This window comes from Molothrus aeneus, chromosome 14, assembly GCF_037042795.1.
Source record: "Molothrus aeneus isolate 106 chromosome 14, BPBGC_Maene_1.0, whole genome shotgun sequence".
NCBI lineage: Eukaryota > Metazoa > Chordata > Aves > Passeriformes > Icteridae > Molothrus > Molothrus aeneus.
The window spans coordinates 8,533,698-8,546,045 of NC_089659.1; the positions used below are offsets into that span (position 1 = coordinate 8,533,698).

Here is a 12,348-nt window from a genome sequence, read left to right on the forward strand (position 1 = left end):
TATCAGAGGTGTCTGATTCAGTTTTCAAAACTATTACTATTATTGAAATAAAAGCTCCAGATTCTTTTTAAAAGAAGAAATGTTAATACATTGTATGAATTGAACAGGTGTTGATGAATAAGAGGTTGTCAAGACAGTCAGGTAAGGAGTTCAGTTGTGACTTGTGCAACCAGCTCTGGGCTCTGTTTGCTTCCTGAGGTACTGTGGTTTGGCTCAGTTGGTGTGTCATTATATGCACCTAAAGCATACCATAATGACAGTGATAAAGTAAGTAAATATGGGTTTGATAATACTTCATATATGATGTTTTATGCTCATTCTCAAATTAAGTTACATGGAAATTCATGTCTAAACATTTATGGAAAATGTTTTCATTACAAAATGACTGCAGAAAGCTGGTCCCAGTTTTGATTCCATGTCAGCCATTTAAATATAACTTAAGGTAAACAATATTTTTTCTTTGTTGCTGCTGATTTTCAGTGTATTTTACATGTGTATACTTGGGCTCCTAGGTTTGTAATTCTGTCTGTGTCAATAATGCAGAGCTAGTAGAGTATTTGCAGGCATAATATAGTGGCATAGATTTCTGGACTGATGCTCTGAGCTTAAAACCCTTGGTGGTAAGACCACCACAGTGAGAAGAGTTGGCAGAGGAATCTCAGAGCCAGAGGGAGGTGAGAGCAAGGCCAGGGCAGCCCCAGGAGGTTCCAGATGTGCTGGATGGGGATAGTACCTCACACCAGTGTCATACTGCCTTCTTGTTATGGGGCAAGGAGATGTCCATTGTATTGATGTAGCATTAATCTCCCCCAGGGATAGTCTGCATAAGCTTTTTTTCCAATTCAAGTCACATCCTAAATGCTAAAAGCTTTACTAATTCCTAGTTGTGAAAGCTTACATATTTGTTCAGTAAATTTTCTCCTACAGAATCTGCTAAATGAAAGTTGCATTGTGAGATAAGTATAAGTAAAATGCTCTGTACATGATGTGAACTCCATTTATTCTGCAGAGTACATCACAAGCCAGCTTTTTATGAGTGCTACATGAAAGCTTTGGGAACAATGAACAGTCCTTTGTGTAGGAGAGTATTTATAGTCAGAACATGTGGGAAAGGGAGTAAGTCATTAGCCAGTTCAGTTTGCACCTCCACAAAGATGTGTAAGAAAACTTGTGAGTGCCTTTCCTCCCATACTAGGAAATAAAATGCATACATTAAAATACATAACATCCTTTGATAACATCCACGCTTTGTAGGATGTTATGTATTTTAATGCATACATTAAAATACATAACATCCAACAAAGTGTGTGGGTAGAAGAAATAATAATTCTAATATTAAAGAAATTTCTAATATTCATTCATTTCTAATATTAAAGAAAAGTGTGTGGATAGAAGAAATAATCATACTTTATTTGTCCGGATTGAAAGGCCTTATTGTGAAAATGATAAAAAACATTTAAAGAGTCTGTGACTTTGTACTAGTTTGAAAGCAAACCAGTGAGAGATCCCAAGTCAGAACTATGATTTAATAAGAAAATTAAGATAAAGGCAATAATACAGTATCACTGGCTTAAACTGGCAGAGTGAGGCTACAACCTTGGTGTTTCTTTGTTGTAGGTATCACCTTGCCCTGCATAGTTCCTGGAGCTTATGGGCCCCCAGGGACTCCCGGCTTTCCAGGACTGCCAGGTGGGGACACAAGATGATGTAATGCACCGACTGACTGCCAAACAGCACTCATTTGTCAAAGAAGATAATACCTCCCAATTAGTCCTCCTCCAAGTGATAGTTATTCCAGAGGGTTAACTGGCAGAACAATGTCCTTTATTTTTCCCGAAGTGACTAGGCCTAAATCCCATGGAGGATCATATTAACTGCACCGTTTTTTAGCCTTGAACACAAACCTTCTGCTTCTGTGTGGCCATAGCTTTGAGACTTTATTTAGTTTAAATTTTGTATCCAGCACCAGCTTTGCAGAAAATATTTGATCCTGTTTTCTTGTGCTGTGTTTTTGTCTTCGGCTGTTTGTTTGTTGATATTATTAATTAATATATTTTTACCCTTAGGTCCCAAAGGCAGCAAAGGCTTCTCTGGCATTCCAGGCCAACCTGGGTTACATGGGTCTAAAGGACAGCCAGGGTCTCCAGGAATAATAGGCTTGCAAGGGGAACCTGGTAAGAGGGAAGTTGCTGGAGGTCTTTTTATTGTCTGATCAATGTGTACAGTACTTTATCAGAAGAGTTGTCTAACCTTCTTGGCCACTTCTGCCTCACACATCCATAATGCTCCATCGAGTGTTCCATTGTGCTCCTTGCAAATGCAGACAAGTGATTGCAGCTTGGGAGAAAACAAAGGAAATATTCAGGATGTTTATCACCTGCCTGTAACACTGTATCACTGCTGTGAGAAAAGAGAACAGTCAGCAGTTTGTTTCTCCAGAGACCATTGTCGCGTACTTGGTTCCAGTTTAGGTTAGCCACTAATTTAGTGAAACATTTATTTTAAGTCCCGTGATACTCTGATAAAGGCACACTGTACACAGTGCTTGGACTCATTTTAGCCATAGGAATTTCTGATGGTTGTGTCAAGACCAAGAAGCAAAGGTGATGAGGGGTTAGGGGTTTTGTCCTTTTGCTTAACCTACCATCTAGAAAAACCAAGCTTGGAATGCTTTATATAGCTGCAGCTACACACTTCTACAGTATTCTTTTATTGGAAAAAAAGCCAAAAAACCTAAACCTTTCAACAGCTTCATCTTTCTATCACCAATTATTGTTTCTAATTCAGTACTAAATTATTTTGAACTTTTCAAGCAACTTTTTCTTTATTGGAAATTTTTAAATGTATATTTAATTTGAGATGCTATTGGAAGCAGTATTCTGTACTTCTGTTGAGTGGCTTTTATGGATCTTCTCTTCAAGGCTTCCCTGGACCTCGAGGAGAGCAAGGCTCACAAGGACTTCCAGGACTGGATGGAACAGATGGTTTGCCTGGGAAAATGGGTGCTCCAGGCTTAGCTGGAATAAAAGGAGCTCTTGGAGATGTATTTGGTGCTGAGAGTGGAACTGTGGGAGAGCGTGGCCGACCTGGACTTCCAGGTGATAAAGGGCTTACAGGTGATATTGGATTTCCAGGACCAAAAGGTAAGCACTGATATTGCTTGTATCTGGGAATATCAAACTGTTTCTTTTTTCAAAGACCCTTCCTCTTTCCAATCACTTTAAGATAATGCAACTCCTCTGAGCTGCTCACAGATGGTGATTTGCTGGTTTTCCATTAGAATCTAATGCATCTCAAAGGCTTTTATTAAAACTCACTTTTTAATTAAAAGCGTGAATTTTGCTTTATTTGTTCTGTAACCTCCCATCTCTCTGTTTCCAGGGCTGGATGGAAGACCAGGCCTCCTGGGTGTTAAAGGTGAACAGGGTCAGCCAGGATATTCTGGTGTCCCTGGACTGCGGGGCCCTCCTGGCCCTGGAGGTCCTTTTGGCATTAAGGGAAAACCAGGACCCTTGGGGTCAGCTGGCCTTGCAGGAGCACCAGGTATGTGGTGTTTTCAGATGAAGACAAGGAGCTGAGCTGAGCTCTGGGGTGTTGAAGTGTGGGAGAAGTTTTGCATTGCTTGGAGTGAGCTCCTACCTCTGGTTAGGGATAACCATAGTGCAGAATTTGAGCCTGTTGACTCTGACTGCTGGGCAGTTCCTGCTGGGAAATGTTACTCCAGTACTGTAGGAAGTATAGAAGAAATATAGAAGAAAGCATCTTAAATGTCATGAAGTTTTTAACATCTTTGCTCTTACGTGTTGGCTGTATCATTGACTAATCTTCATTTCCCATTTTCATGACAATTAACTTCTGTTATGTAGGGTTACTTGAAATGTGATATAGATTGAAAAATTTACGTTCTCAGGACAAGCACTTGTCTTCTCTGTCTTTCTCTTTGCTGGGGCAGAAGAGAGCTTTATTTTCCTTCACTTCAGAGGAAAAAATCCCCACCACTGGAGTATAGTAGTATCTGTAAAGCTGCACTGACTGAAGTGTGTCATAGCAGTATATGAAAGATTTGAGAACTAAGCAAAGAGAGACCTGGGAATTGGTAGATGATGCTCTGGGACATAAAAGTGCTCTTCTGACATGTAGAATGACAGTGCTGAAGCACAGTGGCAGCAAATGAATGAGAGCAGTATCACTTGACATGAAAATTACAGAGTTTTTAATTTTTAAAAATTTTAATATTAGCATTCCTTCTGCCTCTCTATTGTTTCACATTTGTGGTCTGTATGCTATATTTGACTTTTCTTCAACTGTTTTTAAAAACCTCCCATTGCTAGGATGATAAGCTCCAAATAACTAAGTTTTTTTTTGCAGCTGTTGTCTCCCTGAATCATTAATTTCTTTTGTAGCCTTGTTCTTTCTGTTTACATATTTTGTCTGTTTTTTCCTTCACCATGTTTCTATTCCATTTATCATCAACTCTCCATTTCTGATGTCACACTGTTTGGTTATGGGTTCTTCACATAGGCTGTCAAGGTGAGAAAATGCAGTGTAGCATAAAAGCTCATGGACTAACAACCCAGCTTTTAATGCTACAAGAATTGCATTGACCATAGGTGATACCCCTTATCATTGCTAATCAAAGCAGAAGGCAAAGAACCATTGTAATGAGAATGCTCAGACAGTAGCAAAGTCTCAAGCCTATAAGGAAATTATTAATATGCAGAGATTTTAAGTGTGTGTTTTCTTTGTCTTCTTAAATTAGGCAGCTCTTTCATCTGCTTAAAAATTGCTGGGTTGTAGCACAAAGCTCTGAGTGTAACAGAGCTCAAATATTGACTGCTACTGCAGCAAATGTAATTTTTCAGAAGCAACCTAAGTTTTCCTTCTCTTTATTCCTTTGGATCTGAGCATTCTGTTTTCAATGGTTAGAGCCTTTGTTTAAAATTGTAAACCATTACAAAGCTTCAGCTAGAAACATTTAGAGGCAAAATAGTGCATATAGTATTGGTTTTGTGAGAGCACAATCAGCTTGCTCCTGTAGTGAGCAATTGGATCTTGAGAAGTACAGCTCAACTACCAAGGTGAAAAAAGAACTTGTGAACTTGTCTAGCTGATTGATGTCTGGTTCACCCAGACAATGGGGTAGGGAGCAGAAGCTGGCATTAATGATGCTCCCCATTCTGTCTTGGCTGCCCTGATGATGGAGGTAAGACTGTGCATTGCAGGTCAGTTTCTGGTGGTCAAAATAAGGGGTTTCACTCTTGCCAGTTGTGTAGTGATGTAGGCAGTAACCCTCCTTGTAGGTATTTCATTATTAGATGACTAATGCTTTTGCAGTTCTAAGCTTTATGCCTCTAGTAGGCTGCATGTGCCATAAGGTCCATTTGTTATTAAAAACAATGCTGTGTTTAAAGAGCTTGGGAAGCTGCCACAAGCTGTCCTGGTTCTCTGCAATGTCCCGGACTGAGTTCTTTCTTGTATTGATTCAGGACCTCCTGGAGTCAAAGGTGTGGCTGGGGATGTAGGACCACAAGGCCCTGCTGGCATGAAAGGCTTCCCAGGTCTTGATGGTGCTCCAGGATCTCCTGGGGAAAGAGGATTCGTAGGGCCACCTGGGCCCTTTGGTCAAGATGGACGTCCAGGTTTCTCTGGGCCAAAAGGTAGGTGGTTCAGTCCTGAGATTGCTGTGACCACAAAAAAAAATAACCTTGCTGGTGCTGATTTTAGGCCCAACTTGCTGGAATGGAATGAATCCCCAGCTAGTGTTGGGATGCATTTGTTTTGCTGCTGAGTTACAAATTATGGATTTAATTATCAATAATGTTCCTAAGAAAATCCATCTTAAAGGTCTTAGGTCCGTGTGGACAAAGGATTGTGTAATTCAAAATAGACAAGAAAATTGAAGAAATGAACAGTGAATGAAATTTATAGAAAGAAGGGAGAGAATCAAGCACAAATCAAATGGGAAGGAAAAATTTACAAACTGTCATCTTTAAGCACCAATACAATTGTTGGTTACCTGGAGAATAACACAAAGCAATAGAACTGTGGAACTGCATGTTGTTCTCTTGCAAACTGATTGTGTTTGATCTCCACTGGAAACAGGACCAGGCTCTCAAAGGTGACCTGAGAAGTGCTGGTTGAAACTATTGTGAGTGGAGACAGTGACAGTGCTGTGCCATGTGCTTGTTTAAGTACCCAGATTTGGGTGATTGCCCAGACCCAGGCAGCCTCTCCCTGCCCCAGGGTGGGTGTACAGAGACTGATATTCCCTTTTTAATTCTTAACATTTCTATGCAGGTGAGAAAGGCTCTTCTGGCCTGCTTGGTTTCCCTGGCATGCCAGGACTGCCTGGTGTCCCTGGAGTGAATGGCTTTAAAGGAGCTCCTGGCACAGCTGGAGGAAAAGGAAGTCCAGGAGCTGTGGGACTTCAAGGTCAAAAAGGTGAGAAACAGCTGAATGGCTTTTGCTGGCTGTTCAGCAGAGGGACTTAGGAGGCAATTCTGAGATGTCTGGGTCTGGTATTTTTCTTCTAAATATTGTAATCTTCTATTTTCCAATACTTTGGCCTGGTTACCAAAGACTACTAATGAATTTGCATCAGGAGACATGGAAGTTCTGTTTTTCTCTGCTAGATTATTTTGCAAGAAGATTTCCTGACTTTTTATTTCTTCAGGTGACAGAGGTGATATAGGTCCACCAGGTCTTCCTGTTCTTGGGACTTCAGAACAGGCACTGCAAATCAAAGGAGACAAAGGAGATCCTGGATTAGCTGGACTGGGAGGATTCCCAGGACCTAGAGGTATTTCACAACATTGCAGTTAGTTGCCAGTATCAGTTGTTCAGTATCTGGGCTTGTTATCAGTGGAGCATGGTCTGTCCTTTTGGCAGTGCCCACAGTGTTACTGTTTTCAGTTCTGCCATTCCCATTCTAGTAAGACTTGCATATGGCAGCTCTGGATTTTGAGAAAACAGTTTTCCTTTGGAGTTCTGTTCTGTAGATCTAATCCCATCCCTTCTTCCTCTTTAGGGGAGTTTAGGGTAACAGGTCAACTGACACAAATGAGCTGGATGTCTGTATTATTGAATGAAATTCCACTCTTCTGTATTACCCAGGTGATAAAGGAATGCCAGGAAGCCGTGGACAGCCTGGTCTCCCTGGTCCAGTTGGGTCACCAAGCAAAGAGAGAGGTCTTCATGGTGACCCAGGCTTCCCTGGCCCACCTGGACAACCTGGCCTGCCAGGACAGAAGGGTGCACATGGTATCATGGGATTTCCAGGAATGCCAGGAGAGAGGGTAAATACCTTGTAAAGTACCATTTCCTTCTTCTCTGGGTGCTCTTTGCAAAACCCTGTGTTCTAATTGGTACTTCTGTAGCACGGCAGCAGAACCTGGCAGGATTTTTCCTTACAAAACTTCCAGATTGTTTTTGTTTGGCTCATACCATTAAATGGCATTTTACACAGTATTTTTTCCTACACCTTTGTGTTCTGTTATTCCACATGACCCAAGCTTGGAACATCAAGAATAAAAAGCACAGTTTAATTGTGGTTGGGTTGGTTTCTTTCAGGGTTCAGATGGCACCGCAGGAACACTTGGATTCCCAGGACCTATTGGCCTTCCTGGTCCAAAGGGTAAAAACCCTTTCACAGTCTATATGGTATTTCATTATGCACAGTCCTAATGTTAATGACACAAAGAATCAGCAGTGTTCTGGAAGTGTCCATTGCTCTCCAGTGACTGGTTCCAAGTACATATCCCCTTGTAGGAGCCTTCATTCAGACAAGACCCATACCAAGCATAAATACTTTATGATCCTCTGAAAGTTTGGCCACAGCACTGTGTGAAGCCTGTTGGGCAGTGCAAGAAGCTCCCTTTTCTCTCATCTCCTCATGTCAAAAGTGCAGGATGTTGTGCAATTACCTGGAAGTGTCTGTCTTGTGCATTTGCATGAGTGGGTCTGCATCCGTTGGTGGTTATAAGACTCAGGTGCATCATTTGCTATGGTCTTTGTTTGCACCATGAATTTGAAATATAGCAAGATTTATTTTCTTAAACAAGCCCTGGAAACTGATGTCCACAGTCAATGACAGAAGGGCCTTTCCTTCCTTTTCCAGGTGAACAGGGAGAATCTGTTGGTGTTCCTGGCATTGCTGGACCAAAAGGAGAGAGGGGAGACACAGGGTTTCCAGGTAAAGTAGGCCTTGGTTGCTCACTTCAGGAATACAAAATTCTAGAGACTAAACAGGTTGGCATTGCCAAATTTGGGTATTTTTGTAATCCTGAAAGTGAGATTTGAGGAGTCTGCAATCCAGGTGTGGCACAAATCTGGATGATAATGAACACCTGAGACCAGCCCAGTTCTAATGCTGGGTTCCCTTCACTTCTTGAGGAGTGAACTTGCACTGGCATTGGCACCCTGGGAGTCCAGCCCAGGTGATGGCTGAGCAAACACAAGTGCTGCAACCTCAGCATACCATGTTTCTCACCCTCTTCATGCCTTGCTCCAGTTTGACTTGTATGTTTATATCTTTGTAGGAGAGAGAGGGAGAGAAGGACTCAAGGGTGAACCAGGCTATCCAGGAAGCACTGGGGTGAATGGACCCAAAGGCAGCCCAGGAGATCTTGGCCAAGAAGGACCAGCAGGTACTGGAGTGAGCACCCAAGTTCTGCAGCTCCTGTTGTGACTATGACAACCTCACCTTGATGCTTCCTTAGCCCAGTTTGGCCTGTCTCAGCTGAAGCTTAAACAAAAAGTTTGGCAAGAAAATGAGAATTTTCTTGGACAGTAGTGTAAGGTGTCACCTTGTCCTGCTGGTCAAATATGGTGAATCCTGCAACACTGAAACCCAAAGGAATCCCATTAACAAATAGGGAAGATCTCAGTTAGATACAAGCAGTAGCAGCTTCTTCACAGCTCTTTCATTGCAATGTTTTTGTCTGTTCCCTCTCTAGAGCCAAACCTACCCAGACGAAGGGCTACAAGTGTCTTTGGGTTGTGGGTAATCAGCAGGTAGATTCCCAAATGGTTATCAAGATCAAAGGTTGGAGAACAGTGAAAGTTGTTATTGAAATGTTTTATTTGAAAAAACAATTTAATTAGTTATTTGTGTGTAAACAGTTCATGTGTTACTTAGTGGATGGTGAAGAACGTTACTGCTATGATTAAAAAAAATCAAAGATAGTTTAATAAATGCGATGCTAATGGTGGCATGAGGAGAGATTTGGATCTGATTTTGCTGTATTTAAATAGTAGTTTATTCACCTATCTTTATGAGTCAAGTGCAGGAACAGAGGCTGTAAGATGGAGCTGTGAGCTGTTTCAGCCTGGACACGATGTGTAGTACAGGAATATTTTTCTGCTTGCTTTTAGGAATCCCTGGAAATGCTGGGCTGAGAGGAGCCCCAGGCCCACCAGGACCTCCAGGACAGCCAGGATCTGTTGGATTCCCTGGAGCTCGTGGAACAGTGGGACCTAAAGGTAGATGTGCAATCTGCAGATGGAAGGAGGATTTGGGTCAGAAAAGCAGAGTTTTGGCCAAGTGTCTCGGGCAGGCAGCGTGTGATGGGCCAGCTGTGTGTGGGAAAGGGCTTCCTCTTGGCAACCTTGTGCAGGCACCAGCTGCTAGGAATGAGCAGAGGAAGGGCTGGAAAGGGAGGGGCTTTCACTTGGTTTGAATCTCTAATGGGTGTTCATGGAGGGTAAAACTGGAGAGAGCAGTGGGAAGAGTTTCTGTGAAGGGCACTCGTGTGAAGGAAGATTTACAGCTTTATGTACTGTGCTCACTTTTGTGTTCCCAATGTCTCCTCAGGCTTTCATGGATTTCCAGGTTTAAATGGTCTGAATGGCTTGCCAGGCACAAAAGGCTCTCCTGGAACACCAGGTAAGGGAAATGTGTAGTGGAAGTGTGATAGCTAGGGAGATGTGTAACTTCTCCTCCATGAGAGCAACGTTTCCCACAAAATTCCCCTATTTCATCAGTTCTGGCTTTAATTATGACCTAAAGAAAAACCTCAGCATATTGAATGTGCATTAACTAACTCTCCTTCAATGCCAGTAAGAACAGGATGCAGCCTGTGGAGTTAAAAAGGCTTTTCTGGTGATGGTTCTCCTTGAATTCCTGAAGGATTGTGTCACTTCTGGAAAACTAATAGAATGAAATCATAAAACTCTTTCTAACGGATGTTTGATTTGAGCAGGGCAGCACCAAATGCTTGCTTTGAATTGGACTTAGCAATGAAATGTTTCTGTACTGCTTTTCAGAGCCCTCCATTTTATGGAGCTCAGGGAAGGCATCAATAAAATCAGAAACTGATTTCTTTGATTTGTTTCCAGATTCTGCTTTTAGGGAGCTTTTGCCGGACTTTCTCATATTTGAATCATATGAAATGGAATGCAGTTCTGTGTTGCAAATAGGGTTTTACTAAAGGAAAGAAGTGAAGAAAGATCTTACCAAAAAGACTTGTTTAGTTACAGTCATGTTGTAAAGTAGCAGCTAAATTTTGTGGCGGCTGTTTTATGCATGAAAATGGATGGGCTTCATGTGTGCAACTCAAACAATACCTGTTTTTTCTTTGTTTAAAACATTATCAGAAGGCCATGATTTGCAGCATATAGATCCTCCACAATTTTCCTGAGAGAGTTGCTTTTAGCGTATCCTTTTTCTAGAGTGGCATTCTGAACATCTCCCTGCAGCTTTTCAGGGAGCCTCAGTCCTGCACCACTTGTGCCTGTGTGCATTCTGCTGCAGTCTGTGCACACTGAACTCCCTCCCTGAGCTGCAGCATGAAGCCCACAAGGTTATTTAAAGACCAGAACCTTGAGTCTGGTGTGTCCTAGTGAGAGACAAGCATACAGCCTGGCAGCAGATCCTGTCACAGGACTGCTGTGTTCCCATTCTTGTGCAAGAGCTTGTGGGGAGACCAGAACAGTCATGTGCTCTTCTCACAGATTGTTTAAATTCACTCTGCACAACCAGAGTAACACGTGAGGCACCAGATCACCAATTCCAGCTGCTCTACTGAAAACAGCAGAGACAGTAGTAAATGTCTAGTTTTTAAATCACCACTCATTTTGTGTCATAATTTGACTGCTATTAGGCAGTTTGAATGGGCTCTCTTACCTTTGTTAACCATGTTTAATTAGGTCTGAGTGAAGCTGGACTGAAAGGACCTGCAGGTCTCCCAGGTACAAAGGGTGAAGAAGGCTCTCCAGGCTTGGGAAGAGGAGCTGCAGGATTCCCTGGACCAAAAGGCTCATCAGGAGACATGGGTAAATACTGATGTTCTGAAAGCAGGATGTATTGCAGCTGAGGTTAATGGGCTGCATGGTCAGCAGAACTACCAAAGACAATTCCTGAAGCCACAAAGGTGGTTAGAAGCTTGACAGGCAAATGTGAAATCTGTGATGTTGCTCTGTATTTTGAGAAACAGTTGGTTGCACAGTTCTGAAAGTATCTATATCTCTCCTGAACAGCACTATATGTGTTGTTTCTCCTCCTGTAGTGAGATGTCTCTTTGTTCTCCTCAATGGAAATGCTCCCCAGCCACTGCTTCTGTCAAAGTCTGTGAAGATCCATGAAGACCTTTGGTTGTCCCTCACTTTTGTTTCTTATTCCAGGTCCCCCTGGTCCTATGGGACTACCTGGCCTGCCAGGAACACCTGGAGTTTCTCTTCCATCTGATATACGGGGCAGACCTGGAGATGCTGGTGTTCCAGGCACTGATGGCAGTTCAGGTGTGTGTGGTTTGGAAGCTTTGTCAGGGTGGCACTGGTACAATTCATTACCTCAGATCCTTGTTGGAGAGGCTGGGACTCCAGCCTTTCCCCACACAGAAAGAAATGCTGGGGATAGCCCCAGAATTCACTTTGCCCCAGAAATAGATTTTGCCAATGAACTCTGTTGTCTCTAGGTTTTCCAGGTCCTCCAGGACCACGAGGGCCCCCTGGCCCAGCTTCTGACCAAGGGGACACAGGCACTCCAGGTTTCCCTGGTGTTCTTGGCTTGAGAGGCATTAAGGGTGATGTGGGACCCACTGGTCCAATTGGACTCCCTGGAGCATCTGGATTCAAAGGTAACCTTGCCTTGAAAGGACCTGGGAGTGCTTTGGCAGCTGTCATGTGACAGTAGGAATGGCTGTTGGGTGGTTAGTGTGGCCTCCTCCTTCAGGTGTAACAGCTGAATTTTGTGTCTCAGTCTTCCCTTTTGGCTCCTGCAGCTTTTACCTACTGGCTCCAAAAGCAGCAAAGTGGGGCCAGCTCTACGTGTTCTCAATGTGTCCCTAATTATGTTTTTCCTCTTATCTTTGTTTTTTTCCTGAGTAGATGGTGTCCACCTGCAATGTTGCT

General features: G+C 42.7%; 1 protein-coding gene across 1 annotated transcript in view; it reads left to right on the plus strand.

Moving 5' to 3' along the window:
* COL4A6 (collagen type IV alpha 6 chain) overlaps nt 1–12,348 on the plus strand; it is a 42,594-nt gene that overhangs the window by 24,014 nt on the left and 6,232 nt on the right. Inside the window, exons 23-38 of the mRNA XM_066559791.1 lie at nt 1,618–1,689; nt 2,067–2,174; nt 2,922–3,143; nt 3,382–3,543; nt 5,487–5,657; nt 6,298–6,441; nt 6,674–6,799; nt 7,114–7,295; nt 7,570–7,633; nt 8,117–8,191; nt 8,538–8,645; nt 9,373–9,480; nt 9,812–9,883; nt 11,146–11,271; nt 11,620–11,736; nt 11,913–12,074. Coding sequence (XP_066415888.1) covers nt 1,618–1,689; nt 2,067–2,174; nt 2,922–3,143; nt 3,382–3,543; nt 5,487–5,657; nt 6,298–6,441; nt 6,674–6,799; nt 7,114–7,295; nt 7,570–7,633; nt 8,117–8,191; nt 8,538–8,645; nt 9,373–9,480; nt 9,812–9,883; nt 11,146–11,271; nt 11,620–11,736; nt 11,913–12,074 — 2,019 coding nt within the window. The remainder of the gene's footprint in view (nt 1–1,617; nt 1,690–2,066; nt 2,175–2,921; nt 3,144–3,381; nt 3,544–5,486; nt 5,658–6,297; nt 6,442–6,673; nt 6,800–7,113; nt 7,296–7,569; nt 7,634–8,116; nt 8,192–8,537; nt 8,646–9,372; nt 9,481–9,811; nt 9,884–11,145; nt 11,272–11,619; nt 11,737–11,912; nt 12,075–12,348) is intronic.